Source organism: Lycorma delicatula, chromosome 2 (genome assembly GCF_047948215.1).
Source record: "Lycorma delicatula isolate Av1 chromosome 2, ASM4794821v1, whole genome shotgun sequence".
NCBI classification, from domain to species: Eukaryota; Metazoa; Arthropoda; class Insecta; order Hemiptera; family Fulgoridae; genus Lycorma; species Lycorma delicatula.
This window is the reverse complement of record NC_134456.1, coordinates 5,426,440-5,440,529: the sequence shown is the minus strand read 5'-3', so window position 1 is coordinate 5,440,529 and position 14,090 is coordinate 5,426,440. Positions and strand designations below refer to the sequence as shown.

The 14,090-nt window shown below is 34.5% G+C and overlaps 1 protein-coding gene across 2 annotated transcripts in view; it reads left to right on the top strand.

The window, feature by feature from the left end:
• LOC142320440 (Golgi matrix protein 130 kD) overlaps nucleotides 1-14,090 on the top strand; it is a 112,744-nt gene that overhangs the window by 17,352 nt on the left and 81,302 nt on the right. For both annotated transcript variants that reach the window (XM_075358215.1, XM_075358214.1), the window contains exons 3-7: nucleotides 1,069-1,728; nucleotides 2,736-2,919; nucleotides 3,992-4,157; nucleotides 9,958-10,099; nucleotides 11,715-11,924. In XM_075358215.1, the coding sequence (XP_075214330.1) occupies nucleotides 1,069-1,728; nucleotides 2,736-2,919; nucleotides 3,992-4,157; nucleotides 9,958-10,099; nucleotides 11,715-11,924 (1,362 nt within the window). The remainder of the gene's footprint in view (nucleotides 1-1,068; nucleotides 1,729-2,735; nucleotides 2,920-3,991; nucleotides 4,158-9,957; nucleotides 10,100-11,714; nucleotides 11,925-14,090) is intronic.

Genomic DNA, 14,090 nt, shown 5'->3' with positions numbered 1-14,090 from the left:
CACAATTCGGTCTAAAACAACCCTCACACTAAAAAGTACAGCCACCAATTCTGTTGTTCACTGATCTGAATTTTGAACAGCCACGGGATCTCCTCATCTTTGAACACCCACACTGTGTCCTCAGCCTTGGTTGGGATCTCATAATAGTACAGCCTGGTTTTATCCTTGTCACAATACTGTACACTAGGGAGATTTTCCATTTTTAAACTCTTTCAGTATTCACGGTACCATGAAACATGGTTTGTCATTTGATCATCGGTCAAGTTATGTAGCACTCAAAGGGTACAACGCTTTCTAACTTGAAAGTGATCTTATAGAATAGCATGAACTACTGGTGCATTAATGCCCAAGGACACCTTTGATACTAGGTCACACACCTTTCTGTTACAAGCATTTTTTTTATTGCAGTAATTTTCCCTTGGTTACAGATGAAGATGGTGGACTCCTTACCTTGGTACCTTGGAGCATCCTCAAGGCCAAAATTTTCTCTTTCAAATTATTGGTACCACCTAAATATTGTTGTATGATGAAGACAATACTCTCCAAGCACAGTATTCTTTTCATCTAAACACTGATCAACAGTTAACCCTCATGCAAAATTGCTTAGAATTCATTTTTCATCCATAATGAAATCACTAACCAAGCTAAAAAGTAAATGATAATGAGACAATGACTAGAGCATCTACAGTACAGGTTGGGACCTATCCAGACATGCTAACTAATCGCCTGTGATGATCCACTCCATCTTATTGCTAAACTTTTATTATTATATGTTTTCAAGTTGTTAAGATGTTATTTTTTGTGTATTGGGTTTTCTTATTCTGTGATAATAAAAACATAAAAATATGTAAAAAAAAAAAAACTATGAAAACTCAACTCAGAAAACATAAGATATTAATGGATGATAGCATCATAGACAATAAGTGTTCTATAAAAAAATTGAATATAAAACTAATTAATTTTTACTTTTAGATTACAGTATTTTGTATATCTTACGTTACTATGTATATTTGTAAAATATGTATAAAAGGGTTAGGGAATATTAATTACATTTTTTTTCTTTTTCAGAAAGTCTCACCAGATCTGTTAGATAGTCCATTTAAAAGAAACGATGTCGATAATAAATATAATAATGTAGTAAACTGTATTAGTGAGATTAACTCATCTGTTATGAGCAAAGGTTTGTCTAATGGAAATAGTGATCAAAATAATGAACATTATGTTAATCAGTTGGTTACAGAGTTAAAAATGCAATCATTATTTACTGATAATAATGTTTTTAATATTACTAGCAACACCAATAACAATGGAAATAATTATAGTAAAAATAACGGTAGTGTCTCTGATATAAAATCTGCTAAAGATTTTTTTGATAGTTTACCAGTATCTTCTCAATCGAGCGTCGACTTTTCATTCGATGTTCAAATCAATTCTGATGTACCTTCTTCGTCCATTTGTAATGCAACTGCTATAACAGAAGTGCCTTCGTTAATTGGAGCTGCTACCGATTTTGATTTAAAAAACTTACGACAAGATTCACAAAGCGACCGTTCTGAATCTATTCCGGTAACTCCATCGGAACAAGATAAAAGTGAAAGTAGTTCAAGTACTGGACAATCGCCTAAACAAATATCACAAGTTTTAGAACTTCAGTTACAAGAGCTTGATACAAAATTAGGTGATGAAATTAACAAGAATAAACTTCTTACCGAACAGCTTCAACAGTCTGTAAGTATTAAAAAAAAAAAAATGATTCATTATGTAGTATGATTGTAGTTAGGTCAAATTAACACTTTTACTCATTTTGATGGATGGACCGATCTTGACAATTTCAAATGAAAGTGGTGAAGATGGGTTTGACTGTCTTCATTTAAAAATGCCACTGTAGTTTCTCATGTTAAATATTATGTTGGTATTTAAACATATCATTCCATAACATTTTTTCCCTTATATTATAATTTCCAACCATATAAATACTTTATTGCTTATAAATTATTGTTTTTTAAACAACGCACAGAATTTTATAGTAGTGTTTAAGGCTATGTTTTTTTATTGAAAGTGAGCGGTAAATAAATTTGAAACTAAACAAGTTTTCTTATTTTCACTTTACTTGTTTAACTAATTTGAAAAGTTTAGTTCTTTTAGTTTCCTGCAAAATTGTGACTATGCATTATTCAAAGAAATTAATTTAAAAAAAGAATAAAGAAGTACACAATTCTTTAATTAAACTAATTACACTTTTTTTTATTAACGTGTTTACTGCTGCTGCATATCTATAGTGTAACCAGAATGGCACTGTGTGTATTTCTGTTTCTATTGCTCCTGTAGAGGCCAGTAAGTTTTCAGTTGCTTTATCGTTACTATGTAGTTCTTAGAACAATTTTTTTTTTGTTTGATTGTAGTTATATTAACCTATTTATTTCAGATTACTGTCCTGGAATAATGTTTCTAATAATATTTAGGATATTTGAAAGTTGTAGAATTGTGGAATATTATTATTCTACATTGTAGAATAATAAATTTGTTGAAGGATGACGCTTATTTAAAGACTTCATTTTTTTAACATTTGACTCAACTGTAAGAAAGACCTGGGATAGATAATGTAAAGGAACAAATTAATGTACTCTTTTATTTGGAAAACAATACAATATCTTTCAAATAGCAAAAAAAGTTAAAAAATTAATCTATGAGCCAACTTGTTTGATTTAATAAATTTTTCTTCTTTAATTTTACAGCATAGTCATATAAGTCAGTTAGAAGAGAGTATAGAAGTTTTAAGGAAGCAAAGTGATGCTAAAATTGCTGCACTTGAAGAGAAATTACAATTACATGTAAAAACTTTAGAAATTTTAGTATCTGAAAAAACAGAATTGCAAACTACGCTTACTGCCTGCCAAGAGAGTATTTCACAAAAAGCAGGTAAATGATAGCATGACTTAAAATACTATTTATTTCTTAATTGTGTAGTTTTCAAAATAATGATAGTTTTAAAATAACTTAATTTTATATTATCTCAAAACCAGCATTATTGTATGCCATGTTGTTGAACAAAAATTAAACTTGGAAATTAAATCTGACTTGGAATTATTTTTTTAAAGATTAAGTTGATTAGATGTGTACCTGCCATCTCTTTGTGTACCCTTGATGCCTTCTTGAAGTTATGAATCACTCTCTTCTAGTATATCAAAAGGAATCAGTAATTTCACGGTAATAGTAAGTTCCAGGAGATTGATTATTATTGGACTTAAAATGCCATAAAAAGTAATTACAGATCAAAGCAAAAGACTAGCAAAAATGCTGACAACAAGATGTTGCCATGCTGGGAAGTAATGTATCCTGGGAATAATTAGGCAATCCCAGACTGAAGCACCCCTTCTAGGTGAATGACATGATCTATTATGATTGTTTTTTGCATGGGTTGGATATTTTTTGGTGTTCAGTCACTTTTTGCAAAATTTTAAAGTAGTCATTTCCATCTTTTTTTGATTTAAAATATGTCCCCACTACACCATGTGATTAGTTCTGTAAGATGATTTCCCCATGTCAGCGAGTGATGAACTATCTGAAAAATATGCAGGGTTTTGATCATTAATTCACCATTTTTAAAATAAACTCGATGCCAGACAGACATACAAGGTTGGTTAATCTACAATTTCATGGTCACTTATGGCATTGAGTAAGTTTATAAATGACATGGACAAAGAATTCCAGTCTGACAGATTGTTTAGTATAGGATGTTTCATAATTATCAGGTTTTTCTGCTTCGCAATGTAGTTTCTAGGTATCACTTTATTCTGGATGTAAAACATCAAACTTCACAAAAATGTTTAATAAATATTACTATTTCATACACATCTAAGATTTCTTCTGCCTTTTTTCCCTGATAATCCTTACATATTTATTTATTTATTGCATGATGGATTTTCTGTCAGATTAAACATATATTTTATGGCATACTAATTCAAGTTAATGATTCCTATTTTTTTCTAAGGTGAAATTGAAGAATTGCAAAGTAGACTGCGAGCATCAAGACATAGAGTTGGAGACTTGGAAAGGGAATTGGGCCTTGCACAAGCTTTAAAACTACAACATGAGAAGTCTACTCATGAGGCCACCTGTTCAAGAGATGTGCTTAAAAATGAAGTTGACTTGATGAGGTAATTTATACGTATTATTGCTTGGAATTATCTTATTTTTAATAGAAAGGTTAAATCAGTAATATTTCTGTAAAGTTTTGTTACTTATTAAAATTGCATACAACCACCGGTTACTTAGTTTTCAGGATTATTATTAATTTATTTTTTAAATTAAAATTTTTTTCCAACTAGATCACTTTTTGACTTCTTTTTTTCTTTCTTCCCAAAATTTCTTTATCTGCTCTGATTTCACCTTTTTTTCTTCTTCTGCCCAGTTCTTACCATTGGGCTTATGTTCCATAGATATGTTCAGATTATACAAGAACTTTCTAAATTCTTCTCTGTTTGAAAAACTTTCCTGAGTTTGTACAAGAAAGTTGTGAACCTTGGAGGTTTATTATGGAGTTCAGTCAAACAAAGTCTGACCTATCCAGCCACACCACATGGAAGTAAGGCGTGTTTTTCCAACCTAATCAACTGATCTTTTAGAAAAAGTGGTTTCTGTTTTATTTATAAAAAAATCATTTTTGCAAGCAGAATTTACATAAATTTGAAATTATGAAGAGTTGTGGGAAAATCCAATTTGCAACATATTTTTTATTTGATTAAATTGATTAGATTATTATCTGACATCTCTAGTTAATTTTTTTTTGGGGGAAAAATTGGAAATAATTCTTGTTTTATTTATGCGTTTTCAAATTTATATTTTAAAATGTAATTCTACCACATTCTGGTGGTGTGTTTTTACCTTTCATTTTGAAGATCTGCATTTAAATCTTGTCAAGTTAGTCTTTTTTTTTTTTTTATAGTACCAAAAACTGTTTGAGCTTATATTAATAATATAAATAATTTAAAAAAGAGAAACTTTTTAAAAAAAATTTAAAAAAAGGGTGTGGTTTTTGTTTCCCAACAAAAACCACACCTGGGCTGGCATGTCTATATTTTAGAAGTGGAAGAATGCCATTTACAGGCACCTAGGCATTGTCAGGTTTGGTAACAGGTTCTGCAAGATATTAGGTGCTTATGTGTTCTTGCGCACTACCTGGCTATCCCCCCTCCTGGAAACCGCTTATGCAGCATTACTTCATGAAGGGGGAAACGCCCGCTCACACATCGGTCGCTGCAATCAAGGAACACCAAAACACTCACACACTCAACACAAAAATACAAAACAAGCAACACTAAGACACACGCACACATACACACACACACACACACACACACACAGTCGGCCCTCATAGGCAAATATCAAATACATATAACAATAAACAAGTTGCAGTACACATACATGCACATACACAGTCAACATCATGCACACTCACAAGTACTTACCACATACTTACACAGAACTTACCAGGACATCCATGGTCTAAGCTTCAGAAGAGGGGAACTTACTGGCCTGGATCAGCAGAGTGACCACGGCTTCATTGCATCCAGTCGACGCTCACAAGTTCAGGTGGGCCCTAGACACTCGACCACAGTCCTGTCCGGTGCACAGCAACCCTATAGCCTTCTTCAGCGACATGCAGTTTGTCTACGACTGCTTTGGCAAATCTCGCCACTGTGGTCTAGTTCTCTTCTTTCGCTGACATAATCAGCTCGAAGTCTTCAAGTAGGAACATATCCCTCCTACCCAATATGTCAAAGACTTCGCCATGCTCTAGTTCAAAATAGGGACACCAGAAAAAGACATGATAAAATGTCTCATCAGTTCCACAAACATGGCAACTATCATATAATTGAGCCCAAATATAAACAAATAGGCTCTAAAGCCCCCATGGCCTGACAGAAGCTGTGTAAATTGAAATCCATTGAGCCATGGGTTCTCCGGACCCATTCACCAATGTCCCCAATCAATCATGTCCACCTGCCTTTTGCACTGTGGATCCATCTTTCCTGCCAGATCCCTATCAACTCCATAATATCCAAATTGATATGTCTCTTTTCAATCAGTGATTCGTGTTGGCGTGACCTTCTCTGTTTAATTATTTCTAGGTCAATCGGAAGCAACCCAGCTATCACTTTCACCTCTTGGGATATGGTCCTGTAAGCAGCTGCCACCCATAGACAGCATTTCCTATGAAAGGACTACATTGTTCCCCTATATCTTCTGTATACAACATCTGCCCACACTTCAGCACCATATAAGAGTGTGGCATGGGCCATGCCTGGCAGTAGTTTCCTCCATTGTTGGCCTAGTTCTCTACAATTTGGCAGAATCCTGGCAACATATTGCATTTCCCTCCTGCCTTTTCAGTGGTTTCGAGGGTTTGCCTACCGAACCTCAGATGAGCATCAAACCAGATCCCCAGGTATTTAATGGTAGGTTTCATTAGTATTTTCCTTTCCTGAATCTTGACTGCCAATGTTGGTCTTCTTTTTACTGTAGAAATCTTGAGTTTGGTCTTTCCAATCGCCATGGACAGACCTTCCATCCAGGAACTCACTGTGAAAAAGGAGGCCTTGTCTTCTTGGATGCTTCCCTGTAGGAAGGTATGAAGGGGACACCAGTAGGAAGAGGCACACGGAACACCCCATCATACATTATGTTCCAGAGGGTCGGCCCAAGAACCGACCCCTGGGGGAACCTCCCATTCCAGTACTCCATCATGAAGCTCATATATCATCCTTGTTTCTTTTAAATAAGCACAGATGATCCTTGCAAGATATTGATCATTGAGTCCCCAGTGTACTGATGATCACAGTGTATTTAATGCAGTTAAACACGTTTCTTACATCCAAAGTCAAGCATGCACATCTTGCCTTTTGATGGTCTCTGGCGAGTCGCCATAATTCTTTCTGCCATTCCATGCACTGTAGACATCATGTCAAACACAGATCTGCCCCTTCTGAAACTGTATTGTTGGCCATGGATTCCACCTGCTTCTTCGACTGTGCAGGACAGCTGCTGAAATATCAATGTTTCTAAAATCTTGGGAGTCATATCAATCATTGATAGTGGACGATAAGAGGCAGGGAGCACCAACTCTCAGTCTGACTTTGGGATCAGTACTAATACGCATTGTATCCTCCACCTTCCTCCAGGTACGCATTATAGGCACTCAAAATCGCCGCAGGATCAGCCTGAATTGCCAACTTAATAATTGCATTAGGCAAAAGGTTAGGTCCCAGTGCTCTATCATTTGGGACTAAACTCACTGCTGCATCAAGTTCCCCAGCAGTAAACAGTGGTATCATCCCCACCTCAGCCACCTCATTCGCAAGCACCTCAGCTCCAGCTGGAAAGAGCCCCTCCACTATATTTGCATCTCTCTGGGCTCACAAGTCATTGGAATTCTGGGTCTGAGAGCTCTTCTAACCAGTAATTGATTTGGTTTACCCCAAGGATTATTTTCCAGTTTAGCAATAAAATGCCTCCAACATTCTTTCTTCAATTCCTCTATTAGCTGAGCAAGCTCCTTCTTTACTTTATAAAATGCTGAATTTGCTGCCCTTGCTGAATAAAGATCTCATTGCTGCCCACCTATCCCTGAAGCATTCCCTTCTTTTTACTGTAATCTCAGCCGTCCACCAATACACAACTGAACAGCCCGTCCAATTGTACCTACGAGCAAGAATTTGGTCGCACAAATGCGTCAACGAGTCGACCAAGCATGTAGACTTCTCCTCTGCAATGGGAGCCCAAAGATCCAACCTTTTGGTTAAGGTTCACGAGTTCAGTCCCCTAGCACTCCAGTCCTTCATTGCAGGTTATCTGCCTCTATTTGGCCTGCGGATAGTTACGGTAAATGTTGTCGCTTGTTGATCACTTCCCGAGTATCCTTCATAAACTCCCCAACCTCAATTTTTTGTGACCAAAAATTGAGGAGGCAAAGGTAACTTCCACAGTCGAACCTGAGGTCCCTCTTCTGAATGTATAAACATCCCCACAGTTTAAGCACATCATGTCTAGCTCTGCAATGTGGTCTCCACCAACAGCCTCCCCTGCAGATTCATTCTAGTCAATTCTCATATTGTCGACCATGCGTTTCCTGCCAACATCACCAGTCAGTAGGCTGTAAGATCTCTTGACAGTGAGGCCGAAGCTTCCTTATACTGCTCGGTAGAGATGTTGGATGAGAGTTAGCAGGAATAGAGAAAAATATCCCTCACCCTCACAAAGCCCCTCCCCCCTAAACATCCTGGAATGGAAGGGGACTGCCACATACCCATCCTCTAAGGTCATCCACTCCTGCTGTAGACCAGGAGTGTAAGGTTCAGTGATGAATACCAAATCGGCACCCATCCCTGTCACATAGCTGTCCATCATGTCACTGGCAAGCCTCGAATGGTTAAGGTTGGCATATCTATCTAGACTTGTTGCTTTATAACTATTTAGCTGTAATATTGCTTGTCAATTCTGCTTTTGTACAGATCCTTGTATGAGAAAGCTCAATTATTCATTATTTTTGTTATTGAATTTTGAGGGTCGTAATTAAAGACACAAATAACTGTAAAAAAATTATTTATGTACTGATAATGAAAGTAATGCTATTTTTAAAAATAACCCTTGCCTACATTTAGGCACGTCCCATCTTTTTATGAACTTTCTTATTTCAGTAGGAAAGAATGTTCACCTCTGTGTCTAAGCCATTCTTGTACTGCATTCTTGACCTGTGATTGTTACCATGTAAAATCTGTTTGTGAGGACCAAACAAACAAAAATCTGATGGTGCTAAATCAGGACTGTTAGATGGATGTGGTAAAACCTTCCAACCCTCTTTTAAATGATTTCCATTGTCCTTTGAACAGTATGGGGTGGATGTAGTCAAGCAGAAGAATTACATTTTTTGAGAGATAACCAGGACCTTTCTTACTTATTGAGGATTTCACTTTATTTGCTACAATAGTACTAATAGGTTGTAAGTTGTTCTCCCAAATAATCACAATAAATTGGCCCTTATAGTTCTAAAACATTGTTAACATCACTTTATCAGCTGATGCGTAGATTTTGAATTTTTTCTTAGTGAGTGAACTCAATTGATTCCATTCTATACTCTGACATTTGGATTTTCATCCAAGATGATAAATCCTAGTTTCATCACAAGTTATTATGCAATCTAAAAAAGTTATTATGTGATCGTTACCTTCTGCTAAAAACCGTTTAAGTTCTCTACAAATTAGAACATCTTTGCAATTTTGAGTCAACTTTTATTTGTCTATCCTTGTGAATCAGATCAATAGTGCGATTTTGCAAAGTGTCAAATAAAACTTCCACCAGTCTTCTGCTACAATGAAAATCGGTGACACTTGTTCTGCCTGATTGAAACTGTTCAATCCATTTACAAAATTACACTGTTAATATACTTTTTACAATACTATTTTAACAGCCAAGCTGTTTTTATTTGGTCAGTTACATCTTAAGAAAATAAAAATCTTATCACAGTATGCTGTTTTTTTATTATAAATGTTTCATGAGGACCCACCTTTTTAAATAAACAAAAGAGGTTATAATGATAGAAATTCTTTTTGAGCAGCTGTATTTTCTATATCAGGGATGCCTATATCAGTTTATTCTGTTAAATAGTTTTTCCCCATTTGTCTCTTTAATTATTGAATGACTCTTGTGTGTTTCAACATGAATTATAAAATAAAGAGAAAGTAACAAAAAGTAACCACTTTCAGAATGGTCATGCTTATCTGTTCAATCCAGTTAAGTACCATATAAAGACATTTTTATTTTCTGATTTCTGATATACCTTCCTTTCTTAATATTCTCAGTTTATGAAAATTCAATTTTAAGTTACATGCAGATTTGCATTAAAGTTCAGCAATATGATTTTTAGTTTTTTAAAATCTATTTATCTTTCAATTTTTTCAGAAAACGTTTGGATGAAAGTGTAGAAGAAGTATTAGATTTAAAACATAAACTTGAGGAGAAAGGTGTAGAAATTGAAGGATTGAAAGAAGAACTAAAAGAAAAAGATAGCCAGTTGTCTGTATCACAACTAAGAATAGAACAGGTGTGTTTTCATTTAAACTATACTACAGATTGCATCAAAAAAAGAGTTTGTCTTTGAAAGTTTATATCTATGAACCAATTGATATAAAAATTTAGTTTTATTCTCCGTTAAATTTTTTCTGTTTTACTGTTGTGAATTCAAGTTATTTGAAGAAAGCCTGTAGAAACTGGAAAATTTTGCATAAAAAGTAACTGGTTTTTTCGTTTTTGCAGACCATGGAATTTCAATGTTCCATATTGAAGAGAAGAGTCTACTTCAATATCTTTAATATTTTTTTGAGACATAATGTCTCAAATTTTTTTTAATGTCTCAAATTTTTTTTTTATATAAATAAAAACAAAATTGTGATTATGTTTAAGAACAGTTTTACCTACCAGTTAAGTATTAAATAAAAAAATTTGTACAGAGAGTTTCATTATGGCAGCCTTGAAAAAGTGTCCATTTTTGTGGTTGTCATTAAGAAAGTGAATTTCTACTTTCCTGTGTTGCTGCTGTAGCAGCATATTAAAACTATACTATGCTTTAGCATAAAGCATAATTTTATAGGAAAGGATGGGAAATTAAATTCAGCACTCGTGAAAGCATAAAATACTTACCCAAAATTTTAGATATGTAGGTTTTTACAAATGTCTGTAAATACAACTGCGGATGAGGTGTAGCTCCTTAGCAGTTGCATTTAGAGGAAAATATTCTAGACTGAAAATGTCTTCACATGATATGTTGCATCCAAAAATATTATAAAAAATTGGTGTTTCTATTTAAAAAAATTAAGTTGGTTGGCATATTGGAAAAATTGAAGGGGGGAAATGAGAAGTATATTTCAAACATGCCAGTTAAAGGTATTTTTATTGCATTAAAAAATCACAGAAAAGTTCCGTATTTAAAGTTCTTCATAACTTTTATTGTTTGAGATCCCACTGGTAGTAACTTAAAATGAACACTGTATAATAGGGAATCTAATGTGTGATTGTGTGAATATAAAAGGGAATCAAATCCTATGATTGTTGATGTTAAAAGTCCTCTGAGAGGGTTTTGACATTAAAGACACTGTGCAAGAGTGTGTACATCCTGTCAGGATGTAAACACTCTTATGTTTATTACGTGGTTGATTCTTCTGTCAGTAAGTGTGATTCAATCAATGAAATTGATTACAGTATTACAAAAAAATGTATCACTTATCTCTGTAAAGAAAATAACATCCCAACGGAAATTACAGTTTAAGTAAAGTCTGATCCTTAGACCTACTTTTAATCATGTAGAAGCCAATATACAAACCATAAAAGATCTCAGTCAAGTCAGTCTTCTGATAATTAATGCATCATTTAAATGAATTAAAACGTCTTTTGTAAATAATGTGACGTCAAATACATTTTTTAAAGAAATAAATTAATACTCTGTTTTGTGAAGCATAATAACTGTAGTGTGTTGTTTGTTGGTACTTAAATACAGTGAGTAACTTTTCTGCTGCTCTGTATGATACTCAAGTTTTAATGATAATTTTCTTTTGTGCATGTCTTCTGTTCTTTAAAATTATCATAAATATGTTTTTCATAATATTGGTTAACATCTAAATATTTTGTTATATATGGACATGTGCATTGTTTTTCTTGTTTAGCTGAGTTCTTCTGTTGATGTTGCTGATGGACAAATGAATAATCAAGATGTAGTAACTGTTTTACATAACAGTAACAAAGAACTTGAACAAAAGATTGATCAGCTCCATAAAAATTTAAAAAAAGTAACTTCTGAAAGAGATGAAGCTAGTTCACAATATCAACAGTATGTTACAACGCTTAACTCACAATTACAAACTATGGCTGCAAAGGTGTATTTTTAATTTTTTCTACGTTTTTTGTTAATTAGTAATTTTATTACTTAATAATCTTTTTTGGTGTATACTTTTTACACCAACTTTTACACCACTTTTAAGTTAATAAATTAATAAACACTTTTACATTAGTATTATACAACAGACTCCTTGCTATAGTGATGACCTAATTGGCTCAGGGAGAATGATTGGGGAATCTTTAGTACTGCTTTACTATATTGTTGTGGAATTGTATCAAGGCAGATCTTATTTCACTGTATTACTTTCGCAGCTATAGATATATTGCTGCCGAAGCAAGATAACGTAAAGTAAGTTGGTAAATAAAGCGAAAGTATTGCATTTGGCCAAAATTTAGGGTAACAGAGTTTTGGAATTGTCAAATTTTAAGATCCCCCTTAAATAAAAATAAACATAAAAAAAATATAAAAATTTCTGGAAGATATTTATACATTCATGGTGGTGGTGTATGTTTTAATTAATATTAAAATATTGGATAACTTTTTTTGAAAGTTGATTAGGCCAAGTAATTTATCTTTGGACTGGCTCAACACAAATTATTCAAAAAATTATGTATGGGGGATTTATGGCATTAAATTTTTGACAAATTTACACAAAAGGATGGATAGTTTTCACAATTTTGAATGTTTTTAGTGTAATTTAAGTACTTAAGTTATTTCAAGTTCCAAAGTTTTAAGTTAATTGGATTTTTGGAATGGAGGGATGATCAACATAACTTCTAAAATAGTTTTTGCCTCATCTCAAAAACTTGTTGACCAAAAAAGTTGAATTTTGTTTATATATATATATATATATATATATATATATATATATCTTAGTTTTTATGTATGAGGGTAAGTCAATTATTATCCGGAATGTAGTTATAAATTTTATTGCCATACAAATAGGAAACTTACATGTACATCATATTTCAACATCAGTCCCCTTGCATTTCAATGCACTTGGTCCATCGTTGCACAAACTTCCTGATTCCCTCATAAAAGAAGTTTTTAGTTGAGCTGTGTGCCAGGAATGCACCGCTTCTTTCACTGTTTCGTCCGACGGCCCCTTAATGCCTCTTTGAGTGGACCAAACAAGTGGTAGTCATAAGGGGCAAGATCAGGACTATACGGAGGATGAGCCAGTACTTCAAAGTTGAGTTTCTGGAGCGTTTCAGCAGTGTGGGTAGCAGTATGTGGACGGGCATTGTCGTGCAATAACACAACACCTTTCGACAGCAGTCCTCAGTGTTTGTTTTGAATTGCAGGCTTCAGCTTGGCAGTAAGCATATCACTGTAAAGCGCACTGTGTATTGTCGTGCCCCTTTCCTCATAATGTTCCAGTACTGGGCCTTGTGAGTCCCAAAAAACCGTAAGCATCAGTTTTCCTGTGGGCGGTTGGGTCTTGAACTTTTTTTTGCAGGGTGAATTTGGATGTTTCCATTCCATATTCTGCCGTTTACTCTCAGACTCATAATGATGGATCCATATTTTGTCACCGGTGATGATTCTGTCTAAGAAGATGTCCTGTTCGTTACCATAGCGATCAAAATGTTTTTGGCAGATGTCCAAGCGCATTTGTTTATGCAACTATGTGAGCTGTTTTGGGACCCACCTTGCTCAGACTTTATGAAACCCAAGTCTGTTGGGGTTGATTTTGTAGGCAGAACTGTGACTAATTTGCAGACGATGTGCTACTTCATCAATAGTTACTCGTCTGTCTAAGAAAACCATGTCAGGTGCTTGCCCAATGTTTTCCTCATTTATGGCGGTAAACAGTCGTCCGGCTCCTTCGTCGTGCGTAACACTTATGCGACCATTTTTGAATTTTTCAATCCATTCATAAACACTTCGTTACGGCAACACACTGTTCTCGTACTGTACTGAAAGTCTTTGATGAATTTCGGCCCCTGATACACCTTCCGACCACAAAAAATGGATCACTGCAGAAAATAAATAAATGTGGATAAATAAATAATTGCAGATAATGATTGACTTACTCTCGTATATCGTATATATGTTTTTGGCAGATGTCCAAGCGCATTTGTTTATGCAACTATGTGAGCTGTTTTGGGACCCACCTTGCTCAGACTTTATGAAACCCAAGTCTGTTGTGGTTGATTTTGTAGGCAGAACTGTGACTAATTTGCAGACGATGTGCTACTTC